At 44.3% G+C, this 23,457-nt stretch overlaps 1 protein-coding gene across 1 annotated transcript in view; it reads right to left on the minus strand.

Moving 5' to 3' along the window:
- Positions 1-23,457, minus strand: part of GLDC (glycine decarboxylase) — a 139,835-nt gene that overhangs the window by 55,106 nt on the left and 61,272 nt on the right. Inside the window, exons 8-16 of the mRNA XM_063913997.1 lie at positions 23,223-23,319; positions 21,192-21,297; positions 20,039-20,178; positions 19,356-19,436; positions 11,809-11,906; positions 11,590-11,716; positions 9,649-9,791; positions 9,035-9,110; positions 8,715-8,840 (exon numbers count right to left, since the gene is read on the minus strand). Coding sequence (XP_063770067.1) covers positions 8,715-8,840; positions 9,035-9,110; positions 9,649-9,791; positions 11,590-11,716; positions 11,809-11,906; positions 19,356-19,436; positions 20,039-20,178; positions 21,192-21,297; positions 23,223-23,319 — 994 coding nt within the window. The remainder of the gene's footprint in view (positions 1-8,714; positions 8,841-9,034; positions 9,111-9,648; positions 9,792-11,589; positions 11,717-11,808; positions 11,907-19,355; positions 19,437-20,038; positions 20,179-21,191; positions 21,298-23,222; positions 23,320-23,457) is intronic.

Raw genomic sequence — 23,457 nt, forward strand, 5'->3', positions numbered from 1 at the left:
TGTAATTATATTATATTATATTATATTGAACACCATTTAAAAAGGAAAAAAAAGCCAAATGATATAAAATACATAGGCCCAGATTTATCAAGCCTTGGAGAGTGATAAATAGCACAGTGATAAAGTACCAACCAGCTCCTAACTGTAAATTTACAAACACAGCCTGTGACATGGCAGTTAGGTGCGGATTGGTTGGTATTTATTAATCACTCTCCAGGGCTTGATAAATGGGGACCACAATATTAGATACTATGGAATAAACAGTTTTTCAGAGCTACAGGTAATAAAGTATATCCTTTATACAGTACATCATGTACAGTTGTGACTTTAATAGAGAAAAGAATCACTGAGTGGGACAATTAAAGACCTGTTTATAGAGCCACATAATAGAAGGTATGATCAGACAGGTGGCACATTCATGGGACTCAGAGATATTCTAAAAATGGTCAGCCTAATAGGCGATAAACTTTCTGGCCATAGGAGTTTTGCAGTATTTGTTTCTACAAGTCAAGCCTATTTTGGAATAGATCTGGATGTCTGGGTGTCTACCAAATGAATGGCTACAATTGAAGCTGTTAGGGTACATGCCTAGACCACACTGCAGCAGCAATACTTCTGCCTGGTGAGACTCCAAATAATGGAGTATATTTACATTTAGGATTACATTTCCAATTGTAAAGTGCAGTGGAATACGCGGATGCTATATAAGTGAATGTTAATATGTGAAGTGGTTCTGCAAGTGCGCACAAACGGGAGAGCATCTGAATACTGGTAATGCCTCACCAAAGCAAACGGCACAACCTGCAAATACTGAATGCGTCGGCAAGAGCTGTGTTGTCCGACAGTATGGCAACCTTTATAGGTATACTAGTGGTTTCTAGATAAGAAGGTTGTTAATGAACAAATCAATTATTAATGAGAATGGAGGTGAGAAAAGCGTCTCGATGTAACTGTACATAGTACAAAGTTTTTGAAAGTAGTGTCTGTAACCTTGGAGATTCTTACAGAAGATGCTAAGCTTCCATCTCGCCACAGTGTAATCCTGCAGTGGTACAAGGCTATAAAATGATTGGCAGGGTTGGGTGTGTGTGTGCGGTACTTGGGATCCCACTGGTCAAAACAGACGCCAGCAGGGGGCAAGCGCAACAAAGCCCCTTGCGGGCTCGGTGGCGAGCTGCGATCACCACAGGTTCTATTCCCACTTTAAGGGTGTCATGGACATCCACGAGTGGAAATAGCCCCTGTTAATCAGCATGCAAACTGTCGGGATTTTGAGGGGACGTCCAGACCGCCAGTGACATAACTACATCCCGACTGGAAGTAACCCAAAGTAGGAGAGCTCCAAGCTTTCTGCCTATGCAATATAGAATATGGGTAGTGCATAGTTTTTGGAATTCTAAGGTAAAATGCTCAAATACAAAATCAGGATAAAGTATCTAGTGGTTTCAAAACCAGATCATTAGCTTATCATGGAAATGCTGGAGGAATGAAGCTTGGTACTTGTTGATTGACTATTTTATTTGGGAAAAACAATACGTCTAATAAAGTGTCCCAGTCAGGAGCAGATTTTCTGGTAGTTAATAAATGGCAAACATTTTATTTGGAATTATTCCTGATCATTTTGTGATTTAACATAACGGTGGCTTAGCCACAGTGGCTAGGGGAGGGGACTTGAATACTTGAATTGAGACACCAATGCTTATTAAAAAGTAGGAGGAAATCATATCGATTAGAGACCCCCACAACCACTTGGTTGCCATAAGGGCCACCTTTCAAGCCTACTATACCGACCTGTACAACATCCCATCTCCCTCCCTTGCTTCAACCTCTATGTCCCACTCTGACCTGATTTCTGGCTTCCTCTCCAAATCTGACCTGCCCAAATTATCTCAGGACGGTATGGATCATCTTAACAGTGACACCTCGGCGGAGGAAATTTCTCAGACTATAAAAGCTAAAAAAAATATGGCAAATCTCCTGGCCCGGATGTGTTTACAGCTCTGTATTATAAAAAAATTCTCTGACTTGCTCACCCACCACCTCCAGTCCCTCTTCAATAAGGTAATCTATGGCGACCCTTTTCCTTCTGAGATGTGGAAGCTTGAATTGTAGTGATCCCTAAAGAAGGTAAAGATTCCCTCAACTGTGCTAGCTACCGACCTATTTTTCTCCTGAACCTAGACTTAAAGATATTCGCTAAAATCCTAGCAAATCGCCTGAACACTTATCTCCCATCCCTGATCCATTATGACCAAGTGGGGTTTTTTCCGGGGCGTCAGGCGGAAGACAATACCAGACGCGCTGTCGATCTTATCAATATCTCAAACTTCAGGAGATCCCTACTATTATGCTTTCTTTGGATGCTGAAAAAGCCTTTGATAGAATCTCCTGGAGTTTCCTGAAAACCGCTCGAGGCCTATGGCCGGTCTGGTGACTTTCTCACTGGTGTCCTGGCATTATACTCCACCCCTTCCGCTACAGTACTGATCAACGGTGTGCCATCCGCCCCACTCCACATCTCTAATGGCACGTGGCAAGGATGCCCCCTGTCCCCACTGATATTTGCCCTTATAATTGAACTGCTTGCTTCCCAGATTAGATCCCGTTATGATATACATGGTGTACAAGTAGGCCATACCAACCCCAAAATTTCTCTCTTCACAGATGATATTCTCCTCTCTCTGACTCAACCGGCTAGCTCTCTACCGAACCTATTTCATTCCTGCAATCTTAGTGTTGTTCCGGGCCAGGGCTGCCATCAGAAATGATGGGTCCCAGGACTGGCAAAATAGGCAGGGCCCCCTCCTCCAGCCCCACCAAATAAAAATAATAATTAAAATAAAAAAAATTATAAATATTCACTGCTCAAAAAAATAAAGAGAACACTAAAATAACACATCCTAGATCTGAATGAATGAAATATTCTTATTAAATACTTTGTTTACATAGTTGATTGTGCCGATAACAAAATCACACAAAAATTATCAATGGAAATCAAATTTATTAACCCATGGAGGTCTGGATTTGGAGTCACACTCAAAATTAAAGTGGAAAAACACACTACAGGCTGATCCAACTTTGATGTAATGTTCTTAAAACAAGTCAAAATGAGGCTCAGTAGTGTGTGTGGCCTCCACGTGCCTGTATGACCTCCCTACAACGCCTGGGCATGCTCCTGATGAGGTGGCGGATGGTCTCCTGAGGGATCTCCTCCCAGACCTGGACTAAAGCATCCGCCAACTCCTGGACAGTCTGTGGTGTTGGTGGATGGAGCGAGACATGATGTCCCAGATGTGCTCAATTGGATTCAGTTCTGGGGAACGGTCCATAGCATCAATGCCTTCGTCTTGCAGGAACTGCTGACACACTCCAGCCACATGAGGTCTAGCATTGTCTTGCATTAGGAGGAACCCAGGGCCAACCGCACCAGCATATGGTCTCACAAGGGGTCTGAGGATCTCATCTCGGTACCTAATGGCAGTCAGGCTACCTCTGGCGAGCACATGGAGGGATGTGTGGCCCCTCATAGAAATGCCACCCCACACCATTACTGACCCACTGCCAAACCAGTCATGCTGGAGGATGTTGCAGGCAGCAGAACGTTCTCCTTGGCGTCTCCAGACTGTCACTTGTGCTCAGTGAGAACCTGCTTTCATCTGTGAAGAGCACAGGGCGCCAGTGGCGAATTTGCCAATCTTGGTGTTCTCTGGCAAATGCCAAACGTCCTGCACGGTGTTGAGCTGTAAGCACAATCCCCACCTGTGGACGTCGGGCCCTCATACCACCCTCATGGAGTCGGTTTCTGATCGTTTGAGTAGACACATGCACATTTGTGGCTTGCTGGAGGTCATTTTGCAGTGCTCTGGCAGTGCTCCTCCTGTTCCTCCTTGCACAAAGGCGGAGGTAGCGGTCCTGCTGCTGGGTTGTTGCCCTCCTACGGCCTCCTCTACATCTCCTGATGTACTGGCCTGTCTCCTGGTAGCGCCTCCATGCTCTGGACACTACGCTGACAGACACAGCAAACCTTCTTGCCACAGCTCGCATTGATGTGCCATCCTGGATGAGCTGCACTACCTGAGCCACTTGTGTGGGTTGTAGACTCCGTCTCATGCTACCACTAGAGTGAAAGCACCGCCAGCTTTCAAAAGTGATCAAAACATCAGCCAGAAAGCATAGGGGCTGAGAAGTGGTCTGTGGTCACCACCTGCAGAACAACTCCTTTATTGGGGGTGTCTTGCTAATTGCCTATAATTCCCACCTGTTGTCTATTCCATTTGCACAACAGCATGTGAAATTGATTATCAATCAGTGTTGCTTCCTAAGTGGACAGTTTGATTTCACAGAAGTGTGATTGACTTGGAGTTACATTGTGTTGTTTAAGTGTCCCCTTTACTTTTTTGAGGTGTGTGTGTGTATATATATATATATATATATATATATATATATATATATATTATATATTTATTTAATTTAAAAAAAAAAAAAAAGAGAGAAGAAAATGTCTATGTCCCCAGCACCATATTACGCATCCCACACAGTAATGCCCCATTACCTGCTCATTGGGGTACTGCTTGTTGTCAGGTGTTCTGCTCGTCCTCCCCCTGCAGCCGCTGGAGCTGCTGCAGACTGTTAGTCAGCCTGCTTCAGGTAAAACTATTGAAAATGTCCCTTTCAAAATGGCCACCGCCTCGAAGGAGACAGTTATTAAAGATACTAGAGCCTCCTCTACCATCTTTAATAACTGTCTCCTCTCAGGCGGCGGCCATCTTGAGAGGGACATTATCAATAGCCTGCGGGAGCCAGGCAAACAGCAGCACGGACGGACGGCGGGGGTGGGCAATGGCATTTCTGTTAAAGCGGCTTGGCCCGTGACAGCTGTGCCCGGAGCACCCCCCTGATGGCGGGCCTGTTTAGGGCCTTAAGATAAACTACTCCAAGTCGGAGGCCATGCTGCTCCATGTCCCCCCCCCCTCCCCCCATTAAGCCAAACCCCTTAGAACCAGTTTCAACTTTAAATGGCAACCCAAAAAGAACAATTATCTGGGAATTTATCTGACCTCTTCCTGCCTCTACTCTCCAAGACACAATCTGATCTGTCATCTTGGAACAGTTATCTCGTGGCTGGGTAGGATTATTGCTGTTAAAATTACTATAATCCCCAAATGGCTCCATCTCTTCCAGACTCTCCCTGTAGCGGTTTCTGCTTGCTTCCTTCCTTCGCAATATTCAAAAGCCCTTGTCCGTTTTATTTGGAACCACAGGCCCCCACGTATTGCTGCTAATATCTTGAAAAGACCGGTTTCCGCTGGCGGCAGGGATCTTCCTGATATTAAACTCTACTATCTGGCCTCTCATTTCTCCCATATTGTAGCCTCCTACGCTCCCTCTGGCTCTATTTCCTGGCTGGATATTGAATCGGCCTACATTAACCTCCCAGACTTGACCCCTTTATGGGGTCTACCCTCCGCGTCCCGACCCCCAACATCCAAACTACTTCCCACCATAAAATTTAACCTTAGAGTCTGGGACCGTTATTCTGTAAAGATGAATCTTACTTCCCCTTCCCTCACCATTGACCCCAGTTTGGCAGAACCCCTTGTTTCCTCCTGGAACCTAGGTTACGAGATTCCGTACTTGGGGGGTAATTCCAAGTTGATCGCAGCAGGATTTTTGTTAGCTATTGGGCAAAACCATGTGCACTGCAGGGGAGACAGATATAACATGTGCAGAGAGAGTTAGATTTGGGTGAGGTGTGTTCAATCTGCAATCTAATTTGCAGTGTAAAAATAAAGCAGCCAGTATTTACCCTGCACAGAAATAAAATAACCCACCCAAATCTAACTCTTTCTGCACAAGTTATATCTGCCTCCCCTGCAGTGCACATGGTTTTGCCCAATTGCTATCAAAAATCCTGCTGCGATCAACTTGGAATTACCCCCTTGGTCTCAACTTGGGTTTAAATTACCGGCTGATTTTGCAAACCAGGGCCAATGGACCTGCAACAGAAAACCCCTTCACGGATGTTCAACCCCTTTGAATTTCTGCAAATTCGCCATTTTCTATGATCCTTGCCCTCACTCACAGTACTTCATGACCTTACCCCTTTTGGAAATATAAGTAAAAATCGCCCCCTCTCCAAAAGCTTAATTTCCCAGCTTTATGCCCTCCTCCTTGATCCCACCCTTCCCTCTTCCAGACCCCATTAAACTGCTTCGGAACGGGACCTTGGACCTCCCCCGGAGATGAGGTTTGGGACGACATGAGACTGGGGATAGCTAAGAGCTCTATTGCAACCACTATCAAAGAGACAGCATACAAGATCTATTATCGCTGGTATTATACTCCTGACAGACTCAAACTCTTCCCGTCTTCTTCTCCAAATTGTTGGAGGGGTTGTGGTTGCAGGGGTACTATAGTCCATATATGGTGGACATGTCCGATCATTGTCCCCTTTTGGGATTCGGTCCATGCCCTCCTGAATTTCCTTTTGGAAACCCCCGTGCTGAAAGATCCCTGGATTTTTCTACTGTGTTAGCCCCCATCCCCCCAGCCCTTGCTAAATTTACAAAAAAATTGGCAACACACATTTTAACAGCTGCTAAATCACTGATCGCTCTAAACTGGACAAAAAAGAAAAAAAAAAAAATTCTCCCCCTCCTCTCAAGACCAGAATCTGGCACATTGCAGCAATGGAGAAAATCACACATTACCTCCATGACCGAGGATACGATTTTGTCAGGTCTGGGTCCCTTGGCTACTCGCAGAGCGTAGGTCATCACCCCCCCCCCCCCCCCCTTGGCTACTCGCAGAGCATAGGTCATCACCCCCCCATCCTGCTGTTAATTTTCTCTGCGGACCCATGGACGACAACTGTTGCTCCTTCTTGCGTCTGACATGGTTATTTCCTTCCTTTTACCGTCTATCTTCTACTTTTTTCTTCCGCATTTGAAAGCTTAATATATATTTGATGTTCTGAGACTATATCGTGGTCTCCACCCCCACCTCCTATTCTTCCTTGCCCCCCCCCCCCCTTCTCCCCCCTCTCTCGCCATTTAATACATTACTGATGTTGTTCTTTTGTTTATATTTTTCTTACAAATAATATTGTCATTTTTGGGTTTTGGTTACCCAACTGTTTCTCCTTTTTGTATTATGTTTCCATTTGTCTGACCAGACAAAATAAAGATTATAAAATAAAATAAATCAAATAAATAAATAAATAAAAAGTAGGAGGAAGACTTAACCCTCTAACAGTCAATGTTAATTAGTACTTGAAGCAAGATTTTACATTCTTGTAATACTTGGGTTAAGTAAAATGTAGGTGCATACTCTAATTCAGTTGTTCCCAAACTGGGTGCCGTAGCACCTTGGGTAGGTGGTCCATGACCAATTCAAATTATTTATATTTAATGTAATTGACAAAACCAGTGCTGGTGGCTTCCAAAATAATTTTGTGGACAAATGGAAATGGATCCTGTCCCTCGCCACATAACTGATCCTAAGGATGGCATATAAACACAATTTACTTTATGTAATATTTTTTCTGAAGTTCTCAATAAGAACACCTAGCACCTAGGGGTGCCATGAATAAAAATTCTAATACTGTAGAGGGCTGTGATTCAAAAAAGTTTGGGAACCACTGCTCTAATCACGAAGGGTCGGTACACACTAGAATGATATCAGAACAACAAATGGGGCATGTCATTCAGTTTATATGCCAAATTTGCAAGCTCCTGAGGTCGCTTGGTGTAGCACGGCCAACCAGAAGATATCGTGTACACTGCCATGTTAGATCATGCAGTTGTCCCCTGCATTGTACAAGTGTGTATGCATTGAATCGGCTGGGTACACTTCATTCTAGTGTCAAAATAATTTTGATAAACTCTTATAATTAACATGGAGTATAAGTTCTTAGCATTTGTTTGGCCAAAAATCCAGGCCCATCCACTATGTCAGGGTGAACTTCATCAGATGGGTCCTCATCGCTAATACGAACACATATCAAATTTATTCAAGTCTAACTTCTACTTACGTTAAAAAACCCATCTATTCCCTAGTGAATGTGAATGTTTTAATGCCCATAGGATATGTCTGCAGTTGCAGCAGTGGGATGGGGACTAAAGTAGATATGTAAAATGAACGTGTACTTTCTTCCACTGCCCACACAGCATGCCAGCACCTCTTACCCGCAGTGAGCCCATCATGGCTGACAGAAATGGATGGCATATGCAAGCATGATCAGGCATTCTAATTGCGGCAGTTTCAGACTGCTATAGCATACATGAATGGACTGCAGTCAAACAGGACACAGATTTATTTCGATTTTGTTAATTTACTATGAAGGCAAGCCTGCACAGCACACCCAGACTGGCCATCTGGCAAATACCAGAAGGGCTGAGGGCCCGACGGGCAGGTCTACCCTAAAAGCAAAGCAGCTCTACCTCCTACACTGTGCCTGGCAACAGAGAGACGGGGTGGGGTGGGGGGGTACCATGAGGCCAGGCCTCCATGATTCACAGCACACCCGTGACTCCTGGTACACCCCGTAAAAACACAGAGGGGAGGAGAAACTCCCCCATGAGACGTGACCATGACCCCACGAGGTGAGGTCACACTCCTTTTACATTGGAAACCCAGTCACAAAGATCAGCCTTTTAAAATAGAAGCATAGCAAATATACAGTGTGTAAAATGAAGTACCAATTAATAATTTACCATGGCTTTCAGATGAGCTAGGTCAATGCTCCCATCTTTGTCTGTTTCCACTGGCTGTATTTTCATGCCCGCCATCTGGGCACTTGCCGGGTTGGTGCCATGTGCGGATTTCGGTATAAGACAGACCTAGAATATTACAGTGTAAATTTTATTATTATGATTGTGGTTTGCATATAAAAGCATGCTTTAATATTTTATTTACACCAGGGTTCTACACAAATTACCAATTTGGATTTCAATGTTTATGGCAGACATACGGCATCAATTGTAAAGGACAATGGAATATGTTAGTACCAAGTAAATACAAGGATCACACTTACACTTCGATGAGGTTCACCTTTTGCACTTAAGTAAGCCTTGATGGCGGCCAATCCAGTATATTCACCCTGTGCACCACTGTGTATACAGACAAGAGACACATAAGATTCCGTGGTTCTCCACCCATCTTTGTCTGGTCCATAAGAATGTGTTAAGCTTATGAAATCACTTCATATCACACATAAAAATGGATGCACAGCTAATTGGCGAGAATTGTTGTAGAAGCACATATTTACACAACGAATATCTCATTCTTAAGATAAAAAGGATGGTTCATATGAAACGTGGGGGTATATAATTAGTAGGCAGCCAGCTTAGTAAATACATTCACAAATAAATCAAATAGTTGGTGGTGCTCCCTAGAGTCAGATAGAAGATATCTTAAAAATAGAGACAAAGAACTTTATTAAATTTTAGCAAAATAAGGAAAAAGATGATGTAGCTTTAAAAATAGAAAAATAATGGTGTACTTGTAGCTGCGGCTACTGATAAACATCTTATTTTACTAAAATTTCTAATAAAAATTTTCATTTTCCAATATCACCAAAACTCTTGACCTTGAGTGCCCGTTAACAGTCTTCTTTTCTCTATTTTAAAAGGATCTTCTTGTTCTTACCTGTTTGGCTGGAATGAGATTCTGTCATATCCCGTTATTTCACACAAGTCTTTTTCAAGTTCTCTAAATAGCTGTTGATAGCCCTGAGCCTGGTTTATGGGCACAAATGGATGAATATTGGCAAATTCTGGCCAAGTAATTGGCTGCAAAATGGAATGATAGAAGGAAAACAAAAAGTTTTAATTTCAAGTCATACAAAAGCACAAACCTGTACAGTAATCAGACATGGACAAAACCGGTTACATTGTCGGCAGACTGTAAATAATGTTAACCTCAAGGAAACTGCAGATTCATTCATGCCTGCAAATGATTCAGCAGATGCGACTTTCTCCAGGGACCCAATTTACATTGAGATACACTATAAACATTTTCTGCTGTGTATTTTGTTATGGGGGAGGGGGGGATCCAAGACCAAATTTAACAGATGTCCAATTCTTAAATGGATTTGGGAAACATTAGCAACAAAAACATGGTTATGCCCCAATTACATGTATTTGACCCATGTATTCTGTAAAAAGCATTTCATATTTTCAATAGCTAACGTTCTATCCAACAACAATAAAGAGGGTAAAAAAAATGAAGTTGTAAAATGTAACATTTGGCAGTTTTTTATTTTCAGGTTGTTACATTTGATTTTCACACTACAAGTACAAGTACGGAACATGAAGTCCAGGCCAATCTCTCAATTTGGTGCACTATGCAAGTTTCCACTTTAAAATAAATGCCACCCCAAAGAAGCATCTCTGGTTAAAAAGGAAAGATTTTAGCTTTTGCCCTTTAAAAAAAAACTGTACCCAATCCCACATATTAATATATAAATTATAATTACAGATTCATTGTATAGCAGACTCCCTTCTCTTCCTCCAAGCCAGATAGCCTCCTCTTTCCAGCCCTCCTGTGTCCTACTGAAGGCTCTGCTTCCCTCTTCTCAGAGTCTGCCTGTTCTTCACAGCCCACACATGTCCTCCTCCTGGCTTACCCTCCCTCCTCTTCCCAACATCCTCCCTGCCTCTCCTACCCACATATGTCCTCCTCTGGCCCACCGCCATGCACAGCACCACATATTTGAAGGGTGATTAATGATTATCATCCTACTTTTCATCTGATTAGTGCCACAACTCCTCTGGTGGGCGCCCTCCTCTGGAGCTAGGTTACTCCTGACAATTGCCTAGGTAACCTATGCAGAGGGCAGGCCCTGCATGAAGTAATAATAATAATAATAATAATTTTATTTATATAGCGCTCTCTCTCCAACAGGACTCAAGGCGCTTTACAGACATCAAAAACAATACACATGATACAGAGGATTTGAGTAATACAACAATAGACAAGCAACACAGACATAAAAGAATAACCTTAAGCCCACAGAAAGCATAACGCAGGATTGGTGCAGGTATTTTGGGTAATAACTTCCAAGGGTTGTGTATTCCACCCTCACAGGTACCAAGTGCAGCAGCCATCTTGGGCGCTCCGCGTAGGATTACCCAGGGTGGAATAGTCTACCCCTAGAAGAGATGACACAAAATGGGGGTGATTTCAGAGTCCTACAGTTTAGAGTAGGGTTCCAACAAAACCACAAGGTCCATGTAGTCTCTCTCTTGTACATGTACTATTCATACTGTCAGACCATGAATAGTTGTTCATTAGACTCTGGATATGGAAAGTTCACATTTGATACAACATATGTATTACTTTACTTCCTCCTGCACCAAACAATGTAGTAATGTGGTGACTGATTCCATAAGATGTGCAGAAGAGGCACAGAGTTATTGGTAACAGGACCCTGCTTGTGGTCCAAGAGGCAGCATAAGGTAACATAAGAACCTTGGACCACCGTTCTAGAACTGTGCAGCCAACAAAGGTAATCTCACCTTATGGCAGCAAAAAACTTATCTACAGACAAATATAAGAGAACCATGAGAAAATAGGCTCATTACTTACGATAAGCTCTGAGGAACTATTAAGTTTCATTGTGCATGATCCTAGGGGAATCATACTATGCACAAGTGAAATATCCTTGTTTTCCAATCGTTTCATGTAGCGGACAATATTCGTTTCTGAATGGTAACTGATCGCAAAAAGAAGGATTAAAGAATTCATTAGTAAACCAATAAGACATTTTGATTTACAAAAAGAAAATGTTCCTTTCTAAGAACTCACCTGTTAAACACTGGGTGTGCGAGAAATTTGCTGGTTCTCTTGAATGCAGTTGCAAGGATGCCTTTGTTGTCTTCTTCCATGCTTTCAGCAATCAATTCCTACAAAAGGGCAGACATTAGTCTTAATAGGATCAAACGCAGCTTACATACACCGGTAGATTTGCAAGATGAGATATGCAATTGTACTACAATTAACAGAATTTATAATTTGGCAGTCCCTAGTAGAGACTGCAATTCCACCAGCATATTTCAGGTGAACCACTGATTATTATAGGACTGGTGATACCACACAGTCAACAAGTGTTGGACTTAAACCTTTATGGATCTTAATTAGACTCTGGATATGGAAAGTTCACATTTATAAACAGTATGTTATGAGTATGGTTACATCAAGTATTTGGAAATTGCGAAATAATTTAAAAACCCACTCTCCTCACTGTACTCTTTTCTTTGAGTAAACTATATAGCAAAAGCAGAGACAAACTATGTTGGGGAACTCAAAGCAGTAACTCAAAATATAAAACTTATTGATTTAAAAAGCCAATTATAAAACCTCATTAGTGAAGTGATTATTTATGAAAAATAAGAATTTACTTACCGATAATTCTATTTCTCGGAGTCCGTAGTGGATGCTGGGGTTCCTGAAAGGACCATGGGGAATAGCGGCTCCGCAGGAGACAGGGCACAAAAGTAAAGCTTTCCGATCAGGTGGTGTGCACTGGCTCCTCCCCCTATGACCCTCCTCCAAGCCAGTTAGGTACTGTGCCCGGACGAGCGTACACAATAAGGGAGGAATTTTGAATCCCGGGTAAGACTCATACCAGCCACACCAATCACACCGTACAACTTGTGATCAAAACCAGTTAACAGTATGATAACAGAGGAGCCTCTGAAAGATGGCTTCCTAACAATAACCCGAATTAGTTAACAATAACTATGTACAATTATTGCAGATAATCCGCACTTGGGATGGGCGCCCAGCATCCACTACGGACTCCGAGAAATAGAATTATCGGTAAGTAAATTCTTATTTTCTCTATCGTCCTAGTGGATGCTGGGGTTCCTGAAAGGACCATGGGGATTATACCAAAGCTCCCAAACGGGCGGGAGAGTGCGGATGACTCTGCAGCACCGAATGAGAGAACTCCAGGTCCTCCTTAGCCAGAGTATCAAATTTGTAAAATTTTACAAACGTGTTCTCCCCTGACCACGTAGCTGCTCGGCAAAGTTGTAATGCAGAGACCCCTCGGGCAGCCGCCCAAGATGAGCCCACCTTCCTTGTGGAGTGGGCCTTTACAGATTTAGGCTGTGGCAGGCCTGCCACAGAATGTGCAAGTTGGATTGTGCTACAGATCCAACGAGCAATCGTCTGCTTAGACGCAGGAGCACCCATCTTGTTGGGTGCATACAATATAAACAACGAGTCAGATTTTCTGACTCCAGCTGTCCTTGCAATATATATTTTTAATGCTCTGACAACGTCCAGTAACTTGAAGTCCTCCAAGTCACTTGTAGCCGCAGGCACTACAATAGGCTGGTTCAGATGAAATGCTGACACCACCTTAGGGAGAAAATGCGGACGAGTCCGCAGTTCTGCCCTGTCCGAATGGAAAATCAGATATGGGCTTTTGTAAGATAAAGCTGCCAGTTCTGACACTCTCCTGGCCGAAGCCAGGGCTAGTAACATGGTCACTTTCCATGTGAGATATTTTAAATCCACCTTTTTTAGTGGTTCAAACCAATGAGATTTTAGAAATTCCAAAACCACATTGAGATCCCACGGTGCCACTGGAGGCACCACAGGAGGCTGTATATGCAGCACTCCCTTAACAAAAGTCTGAACTTCAGGAACTGAAGCCAATTCTTTTTGAAAGAAAATCGACAGGGCCGAAATTTGAACCTTAATAGATCCCAATTTGAGACCCATAGACAATCCTGATTGCAGGAAATGTAGGAATCGACCCAGTTGAAATTCCTCCGTCGGAGCACTCCGATCCTCGCACCACGCAACATATCTTCGCCAAATGCTGTGATAGTGTTGCACGGTTACTTCCTTCCTTGCTTTAATCAAAGTAGGAATGACTTCTTCCGGCATGCCTTTTTCCTTTAGGATCCGGCGTTCAACCGCCATGCCGTCAAACGCAGCCGCGGTAAGTCTTGAAACAGACAGGGACCCTGCTGAAGCAAGTCCCTCCTTAGAGGTAGAGGCCACGGATCTTCCGTGATCATCTCTTGAAGTTCCGGGTACCAAGTCCTTCTTGGCCAATCCAGAACCACTAGTATCGTTCTTACGCCTCTTTGCCGTATAATTCTCAATACTTTTGGTATGAGAGGCAGAGGAGGAAACACATACACCGACTGGTACATCCAAGGCGTTACCAGCGCGTCCACAGCTATTGCCTGCGGATCTCTTGACCTGGCGCAATACCTGTCCAGTTTTTTGTTGAGGCGAGACGCCATCATGTCCACCATTGGTCTTTCCCAACGGGTTACCAGCATGTGGAAGACTTCCGGATGAAGTCCCCACTCTCCCGGGTGAAGGTCGTGTCTGCTGAGGAAGTCTGCTTCCCAGTTGTCCACTCCCGGGATGAACACTGCTGACAGTGCTATCACATGATTCTCTGCCCAGCGAAGAATCCTTGCAGCTTCTGCCATTGCACTCCTGCTTCTTGTGCCGCCCTGTCTGTTCACATGGGCGACTGCCGTGATGTTGTCCGACTGGATCAACACCGGTTTTCCTTGAAGCAGAGGTTCTGCCTGGCTTAGAGCATTGTAGATTGCTCTTAGTTCCAGAATGTTTATGTGAAGAGACGTTTCCAGGCTCGTCCACACTCCCTGGAAGTTTCTTCCTTGTGTGACTGCTCCCCAGCCTCTCAGGCTGGCGTCCGTGGTCACCAGGATCCAATCCTGTATGCCGAATCTGCGGCCCTCCAATAGATGAGCACTCTGCAACCACCACAGAAGAGATACCCTTGTCCTTGGAGACAGGGTTATCCGCTGGTGCATCTGAAGATGCGACCCTGACCATTTGTCTAACAGATCCCTCTGGAAAATTCGTGCATGGAATCTGCCGAATGGAATTGCTTCGTAAGAAGCCACCATTTTTCCCAGGACTCTTGTGCATTGATGTACAGACACCTTTCCTGGTTTTAGGAGGTTCCTGACAAGCTCGGACAACTCCTTGGCTTTTTCCTCCGGGAGAAAAACCTTTTTCTGAACCGTGTCCAGAATCATCCCTAGGAACAGCAGACGAGTTGTCGGCATTAACTGGGATTTTGGAATATTCAGAATCCAGCCGTGCTGTTTTAGCACTTCTTGAGACAGTTCTAATCCCCTCTCTAGCTGTTCTCTGGACCTTGCCCTTATTAGGAGATCGTCCAAGTATGGGATAATTAATACGCCTTTTCTTCGAAGAAGAATCATCATCTCGGCCATTACCTTTGTAAAGACCCGAGGTGCCGTGGACAATCCGAACGGCAGCGTCTGAAACTGATAGTGACAGTTTTGTACAACGAACCTGAGGTACCCCTGGTGTGAGGGGTAAATTGGAACGTGGAGGTACGCATCCTTGATGTCCAAGGACACCATAAAGTCCCCTTCTTCCAGGTTCGCTATCACTGCTCTGAGTGACTCCATTTTGAACTTGAACTTCTTTATGTACAGGTTCAAGGACTTCAGATTTAGAATAGGTCTTACCGAGCCGTCCGGCTTCGGTACCACAAATAGAGTGGAATAATACCCCTTTCCCTGTTGTAGAAGAGGTACCTTGACTATCACCTGCTGAGAGTACAGCTTGTGAATGGCTTCCAAAACCGTCTCCCTTTCGGAGGGGGACGTTGGTAAAGCAGACTTCAGGAAACGGCGAGGCGGATCTGTCTCTAGTTCCAACCTGTACCCCTGAGATATTATCTGCAGGATCCAGGGATCTACCTGCGAGTGAGCCCACTGCGCGCTGAAATGCTTGAGACGACCGCCCACCGCCCCCGAGTCCGCTTGAGAAGCCCCAGCGTCATGCTGAGGCTTTTGTAGAAGCGGGGGAGGGCTTCTGTTCCTGGGAAGGAGCTGCCTGTTGGTGTCTCTTCCCCCTTCCTCTGCCTCGTGGCAGATATGAATATCCCTTTGCTCTCTTGTTTTTAAAGGAACAAAAGGACTGCGGTTGAAAAGTCGGTGTCTTTTTCTGTTGGGGAGTAGCTTGAGGTAAAAAGGTGGATTTCCCGGCTGTAGCCGTGGCCACCAAATCTGATAGACCGACTCCAAATAACTCCTCCCCTTTATACGGCAAAACTTCCATATGCCGTTTTGAGTCCGCATCGCCTGACCACTGTCGCGTCCATAAACTTCTTCTGGCCGAAATGGACATAGCACTTACCCGTGATGCCAGTGTGCAGATATCCCTCTGTGCATCACGCATATAAAGAAATGCATCCTTTATTTGCTCTAAAGACAGTAAAACATTGTCCCTATCCAGGGTATCAATATTTTCAATCAGGGACTCTGACCAAACTACTCCAGCACTGCACATCCAGGCTGACGCTATAGCTGGTCGTAGTATAACACCTGTATGTGTGTATATACTTTTTTGGATATTTTCCATCCTCCTATCTGTTGGATCTTTAAGTGCGGCCGTCTCAGGAGAGGGTAACGCCACTTGTTTAGATAAGCGTGTGAGCGCCTTATCCACCCTAGGAGGTGTTTCCCAGCGCGCCCTAACCTCTGACGGGAAAGGGTATAAAGCTAATAACTTCTTTGAAATTAGCATCTTTTTATCGGGGGCAACCCACGCTTCATCACATACATCATTTAGTTCTTCTGATTCAGGAAAAACTATAGGTAGTTTTTTCACACCCCACATAATACCCTGTTTAGTGGTACCAGTAGTATCAGCTAAATGTAACGCCTCCTTCATTGCCAAAATCATATAATGTGTGGCCCTACTGGAAAATACGGTTGATTCGTCACCGTCGCCACTGGAATCAGTGCCTGTGTCTGGGTCTGTGTCGACCGACTGAGGCAAAGGGCGTTTTACAGCCCCTGACGGTGTTTGAGGCGCCTGGACAGGCACTAACTGATTGTCCGGCCGTCTCATGTCGACAAACGACTGCTTTAGCGTGTTGACACTATCCCGTAATTCCATAAATAAAGGCATCCATTCTGGTGTCGACCCCCTAGGAGGTGACATCCCCATATTTGGCAATTGCTCCGCCTCCACACCAATATCGTCCTCATACATGTCGACACACACGTACCGACACACAGCAGACACACAGGGAATGCTCTTAACGAAGACAGGACCCCACTAGCCCTTTGGGGAGACAGAGGGAGAGTTTGCCAGCACACACCAAAAGCGCTATATATGACAGGGATAGCCTTATAATAAGTGCTCCCTGTATAGCTGCTTTTATAATATAATTTTTGCCACTATTTTGCCCCCCCTCTCTTGTTTTACCCTGTTTCTGTAGTGCAGTGCAGGGGAGAGACCTGGGAGCCGTCCTGACCAGCGGAGCTGTGTAAGGAAAATGGCGCTGTGTGCTGAGGAGATAGGCCCCGCCCCTTTTCCGGCGGGCTCGTCTCCCGCTCTTTAGTGTATTCTGGCAGGGGTTAAATATCTCCATATAGCCCCGGAGGCTATATGTGAGGTATTTTTTAGCCAAATAGGTTTTCATTTGCCTCCCAGGGCGCTCCCCTCCCAGCGCCCTGCACCCTCAGTGACTGCCGTGTGAAGTGTGCTGAGAGGAAAATGGCGCACAGCTGCAGTGCTGTGCGCTACCTTTAGAAGACTGAGGAGTCTTCTGCCGCCGATTCTGGACCTCTTCATGTTTCAGCATCTGCAAGGGGGCCGGCGGCGAGGCTCCGGTGACCATCCAGGCTGTACCTGTGATCGTCCCTCTGGAGCTGATGTCCAGTAGCCAAGAAGCCAATCCATCCTGCACGCAGGTGAGTTCACTTCTTCTCCCCTAAGTCCCTCGTTGCAGTGATCCTGTTGCCAGCAGGACTCACTGTAAAATAAAAAACCTAAGCTAAACTTTCTCTAAGCAGCTCTTTAGGAGAGCCACCTAGATTGCACCCTTCTCGGCCGGGCACAAAAATCTAACTGGCTTGGAGGAGGGTCATAGGGGGAGGAGCCAGTGCACACCACCTGATCGGAAAGCTTTACTTTTGTGCCCTGTCTCCTGCGGAGCCGCTATTCCCCATGGTCCTTTCAGGAACCCCAGCATCCACTAGGACGATAGAGAAATTACATTTGCAAGTGTCTGTTAAAATGGGATGTAGTTATGTAACGAGCAGTCTCAACAGACAATGGGCACTCCAATATTGGTCTCTGTTCCTCAGAAAGGTGGTATGATAACAAACTACCACATTATTTACCACTTTTAAGTGTAAATAAATATGGCAAATAAATCTGAATTTGGGAACAATTACCACCATCATGGAGAAAATTTTCCCTTTATGCCATATAAATAATATTCACAAAAGTCCTACACCACCACAGCAGGATCTTCCAGATCCAATATGCTTCTCCAGCAGGTACAGTTGTTGCTTTCAGTTAGGGGCCCTATACACGGGAGAGATGTGTGCTGAGCGGTTCGCTCAGCACAAGCACACATCTCTCCCGCCGCTCAGCACAGCGCGATCTGTGCTGAGCGTGCGGGGGGAGACCTCATTTCACCCAGCGGGTGAAATGAGCGACGTGCTAGATTGGCCTGCACGGCTGATCGTGTGCGGAATCTTGGCGTTGTCCTGGATGGTGGCTTGACACTTAAACATCAGATATCAGCCACAATCAAATCCTCATTCTTTCACCTGAGGAACATAGCCAGAATCAAGCACTTAATTCCCTCAGATGATCTGCCAAAAGTCATACATGCATTTGTATCATCTCGATTAGACTACTATAATGCCCTCTACCTTGGTCTCCCAGCAAAAGAATTGCAACGCTTACAGCTGGTGCAAAACACAGCTGCCAGGCTGTTAACCAACCAGCCCCGTTCTAGCCACATAACACCCATCCTCTACTCCCTTCACTGGCTGACTGTAAGATGGTGAATCATCTTCAAGATTGGCTTACTGAGTTTCAAAGCATTACATGACCAGGGCCCAAGGTACCTGAGGCAGCTTCTGACCCCATACTGCCCCACTCAATTACTGCGATCTGTAGATGAAGGACTTTTAGCAGTACCTAGAATCTCCCGTAATTCATCTGGGGGGTCAAGCTTTTAGTCATGCGGCTCCGACTCTATGGAACTCACTTCCCCGCACAGTGCGAGAGGCCCCACCTATAGAATCCTTCAAAAGTAGACTCAAGACTTTCCTGTTTACTCAAGCATTTCCATAGTGTCCCTTTTAGTATCTTCATGCTTCTGTATTTTATGAAAATGTACTTCATTATTTTCTGTACTATATTATGCTATGTATCTGTTAAGCGCCTTGAGTCCTATTGGAGAAAGAGCGCTATATAAATAAAATTATTATTATTATTATTATCGGCAATCATAAACTTGATACAGTCTTACCGTTGACAGTAACCATTATAATTCGTGTTTTACTTACTGCGGAGGATTCACAGCCAAACACCCATAACAGATCATCCAGATCTTTTTCTTTTACAGTTTCATCAATAGATACACCAAGCTGTAGGACAAAAAACGAAATATATGTAATACATTACCATGAGTCAGAGCAGCAGTTCTGGAACCATTCAGCACACAGAGTCCCAACAGGAAAAAGGAAGGCAACAAAGGGCAAGATATTACAGTGTAAAATAATAGCAATGATGTAGGGAAAGAAACCCAGCTACAGTAAAATGGTCATCATTGCACAAAAGGTGCTGTCACTACGGGTGGTCTTCAGGTTGCCGAATGTCAAGATCCCGGCGCACAGTATACCGGCGCCGGAATCCCGACACCCGGCATACTGACACATTTTCCCTCGTGGGGGTCCACGACCCCCCTGGAGGGAGAATAAATAGCGTGCCACCGTGCCCGCAGAGTGGCCAGCGCAGCGAGCCCACAAGGGGCTCATTTGCGCTCGCCACGCTGTCGGTATGCTGGCGGTCGGGCTCCCAGCGCCGGTATGCTGGTCTCCAGGAGCCCGGCCGCCGGCATACAATACTACACCCGTCACTACTACAGGACATCATTCCCATGTTCACCCATTCACAACAACAAAAACTGCTAAATGAAAAGCAGACAAGAAATTTTGTTAAAGCAAAAAAATACAAAAAATAAACTTACTGAGCCATTACTGTAAATACGAAGGTTTATGTGGCGGTGTGCAGCGCGATCCAGGACATCTTTCACTGGACATCCACAATGAATCTTTAGCGTGTCAAAGAACATGTCATGGTGCAACCTATGGCCAGCTCTCTTCAGACCTGGAAAATACAATGGCACTTCACTATTAAAATTATATTTCACACACACACACACTTGCTGTCTTGGCACTATGATTTGATCTCAGCGACGTAGACAGGTTGGAAACACTATTTTCTGTCTCCCCTATGACATCCTATAGCGGTAACTCAAAGAAGCAGTAGAAAAAGAAAGTTGTCATTATCTTCACAATGGTCTTCTTTAAGCTTTGAATAGTACAGTAACTGTGTCTGAAAACGGAGGTGAACGGGAACTGTTAGACAAAACAAAATCCATGGGGTGACAGTTGCCAATTTGGCCTGTGTGTAGGGGAAATATTCCTTCCTGTGCCTCAAAATTGCCTGGCTCAATCAACCCCATTAGAGCTATACAAATAATGGCTATAGACAATATTTCTCTGTAAAGGTCCATACACACTGAGCAATTTTGAGTTGAAAGCAGCTCACTTTTGGTGTTTTGAGCTGCTTTCAGCTCAAACCTGCCCAGTGTGTATGCCCCGGCGATGAGCGCCTGGGGATGGGGGGAGAAGGGGAGGGGATGGGGGGATCACTCTGTGTGTATGCACTAAACGATTTTCAGCCCACCGATGGCAGCGATCATCGCTGTGCATCATTTGCTAGGCAAAAACGCCCAGTGTGTATGCACCTTAAGAGAAAGCATCAGATCTAGTCAGTAGATTGAAAGTGTTGCCAAGGCCCCAGCAAATTCATTAGAAAATATAGCAGGACATCCAAGACAAAACGTTAAGAAACATGCAAGAATTCCAACTTTAGATGCTGCATTAATGGTAGTATGGAGGACATCATTTTAAGCAAGGCACAGACAACACATTATTAAGATTAATTAGGATAAATTCAATTGTGCTGGAAGCAATTCCGCACACAATAAATCTAATCAAACATTTTCAGGCATTTGTAAAATAGAAGATGACAGGCGACTATAGTATCACTCCTGGCACAAAGAAAAAAAAATATCATATTTCCTCAGGAAATATTCAGGACTCCTAATAGATTACCTTCTGCAAATATCAGTGCGGCATTATGAACTCTCCGTGCAATATGCTTCAAGCCATTTGGTCCATGATAAACACAAAACATAGCAGCCATGTTTGCCAGCAGGGCCTACAAAAAGACAAAACTTTACTGCATGCTGTGATGACTCACATTTTGACTTTACTTACAAAATGGATTGATGCCATTTCTTGGTAATAGATATTAAATGATCTGTTCAGCACAAATGAGATGCAATGTTCGTTTGTTTTTTAATGCAAACTCTTTATCCAAAAGAGACAACTATAGCGGGGATATTCATGCTGCCCTCCAGCTGCTGTGGAACAACATATCCCAGCATGCCATAAAAGCAAAACTGTGCCGGGGCATGCTGGGTTGTGTCGTCCCACTGCAGCTGGAGGGCCGCATCTTGAATTGAATAGCCCTTCACTATAGCATTAAACATGCAGAAGTAAGCACCAGTACAAAACACAGAAAGGGGCAAGGGGATTAGAAAATTAGGAGAGGCGTGATAATCACATTTCTGGCACAAAATAAAAAAAAATAAAAAAATAAAAAAGGGGGAGGAGACTCAAGTTACATATCTTTATTAGTTAACCAACTAAACAAGTCTTTGTGAACTGCATTAATAACTAATGCAGCCAAGCAATATCTCTCCCCCCCACCCCCGACATGCAGATGAAGCCCGTGAGACCAGTCCCTCGTCAACAGAGGAGTGGCAGTTAAAAGAAGCAAGTGCTTTTGCAGCATTATAGATTTGCAGCTGTAATAGATTTCATAAACAGAAATTAGAGACTTCATAATGCTCAGAATCGAGACACCTAGGCCAGCCAAAATGTAATCTGCTAAATTCTGTACTTGAAATAGGGGTTTTATCAGTTCTATACATGGAGGCAGGGCCATCTTAACGTACAGGCACACTGGGCAGCTGCCCAGGGCCCCACAGTTCTAGGGGCCTTTGAGCAGGGGTGGGTAGTGGTCTCACAATCAGCTGCACAGAAACTTTTTTTTTACTTGCTTACCAGCCTGTAACCAAACAGTGAATGGCTGGCAACATGCTGATTGGTGGATAGCACCAGCCATCCACTAATCAGAATACTGACTGCCATTTTGAAGCCTGTGGAGAGACAGTGGAGGACTGCATGAGGATCAGGTTATTTCTTTTTAGCTTTTTAATTGGTCCTCGTGACAAGGTATGTAGGGGCCCCAGTGCACTGTTTTGCCCAGGGCCAACAATGCTGTTAAGACAGCCCTGCATGGAGGGGAGATGTATCAAACAAATTGTTTTTGCAAATGCTTCCAAACAAAATATAAATGGTGACAAAGTGCACCAATGACCATTCTAAAAGTACCCATCAAACAAGTCTGATAGCGCACCATTGACTTTAATTATTGCCCAAGGTTCTCATACGGGGAGAGAACAAGAAGGGAAGACTGCGACACAAGTACCCATGCAATAGCACATAAATGAGCAGTGGATCCAGACAAACACCGGGTCAGTAGGGAGCAGAGTTGGATAGGGAAACAAGGTAACCGTTCTACCAAAATGTAGAATCTGATCTGTCATTTATTCATTAATACCTTGTCTTTTTATATTTAAAAAAAAAATAATTCGATTTTTAAACAATAAAAAACTGCCTGAATATTTTTTGAGCTATTAAAAATATTGAAGCCGCATCTTGGACTCCTTGGACTGTAAACATAATCTTTAAGAAATCTTTTACAATTTATCTTGCTGCACCACTCAAGGCTGTATTAACAAACATTATGGAGCATTAAGGCTACAATACATCTTAACGTCTACAATTCAGCAAGCAACCCCCCCCCCCCCCCCCCCCAACCCCACACATATTAGATCATTTACATTACTAAATTAGAATATGAAAATAAATTTATATATATATATATATATATTACACACACACACACACACCTTACATATAATACATAATCACTGCCTTTAATGGGATTTTGCGCAGTGTAAGGGTAAAGTTTCACTAGAAGGGGTTTACCGGGAAGAGCACTAGTCCCTTTACCTGTGCAGTGCATATGTTGCTTGTGGCTTTATCCCTCCGGATGTGCTGCTCTCTGGTTTGTAATGCAAGACGATAAACTTCCTTTCCAGCAGCATCTCTAGAAAAGCACATAGGAGGTCAATATACCCGGCGAAACGTACATTTCTCCATACAATACAAGTGATAGGACTATAGCAGCACACCACATCTACTGTCATTTGTAGATTAGACACACCTATAATATACATTTAGATTT

The sequence above is a fragment of the Pseudophryne corroboree genome, chromosome 1 (genome assembly GCF_028390025.1).
Source record: "Pseudophryne corroboree isolate aPseCor3 chromosome 1, aPseCor3.hap2, whole genome shotgun sequence".
In the NCBI taxonomy this organism is placed as follows: domain Eukaryota; kingdom Metazoa; phylum Chordata; class Amphibia; order Anura; family Myobatrachidae; genus Pseudophryne; species Pseudophryne corroboree.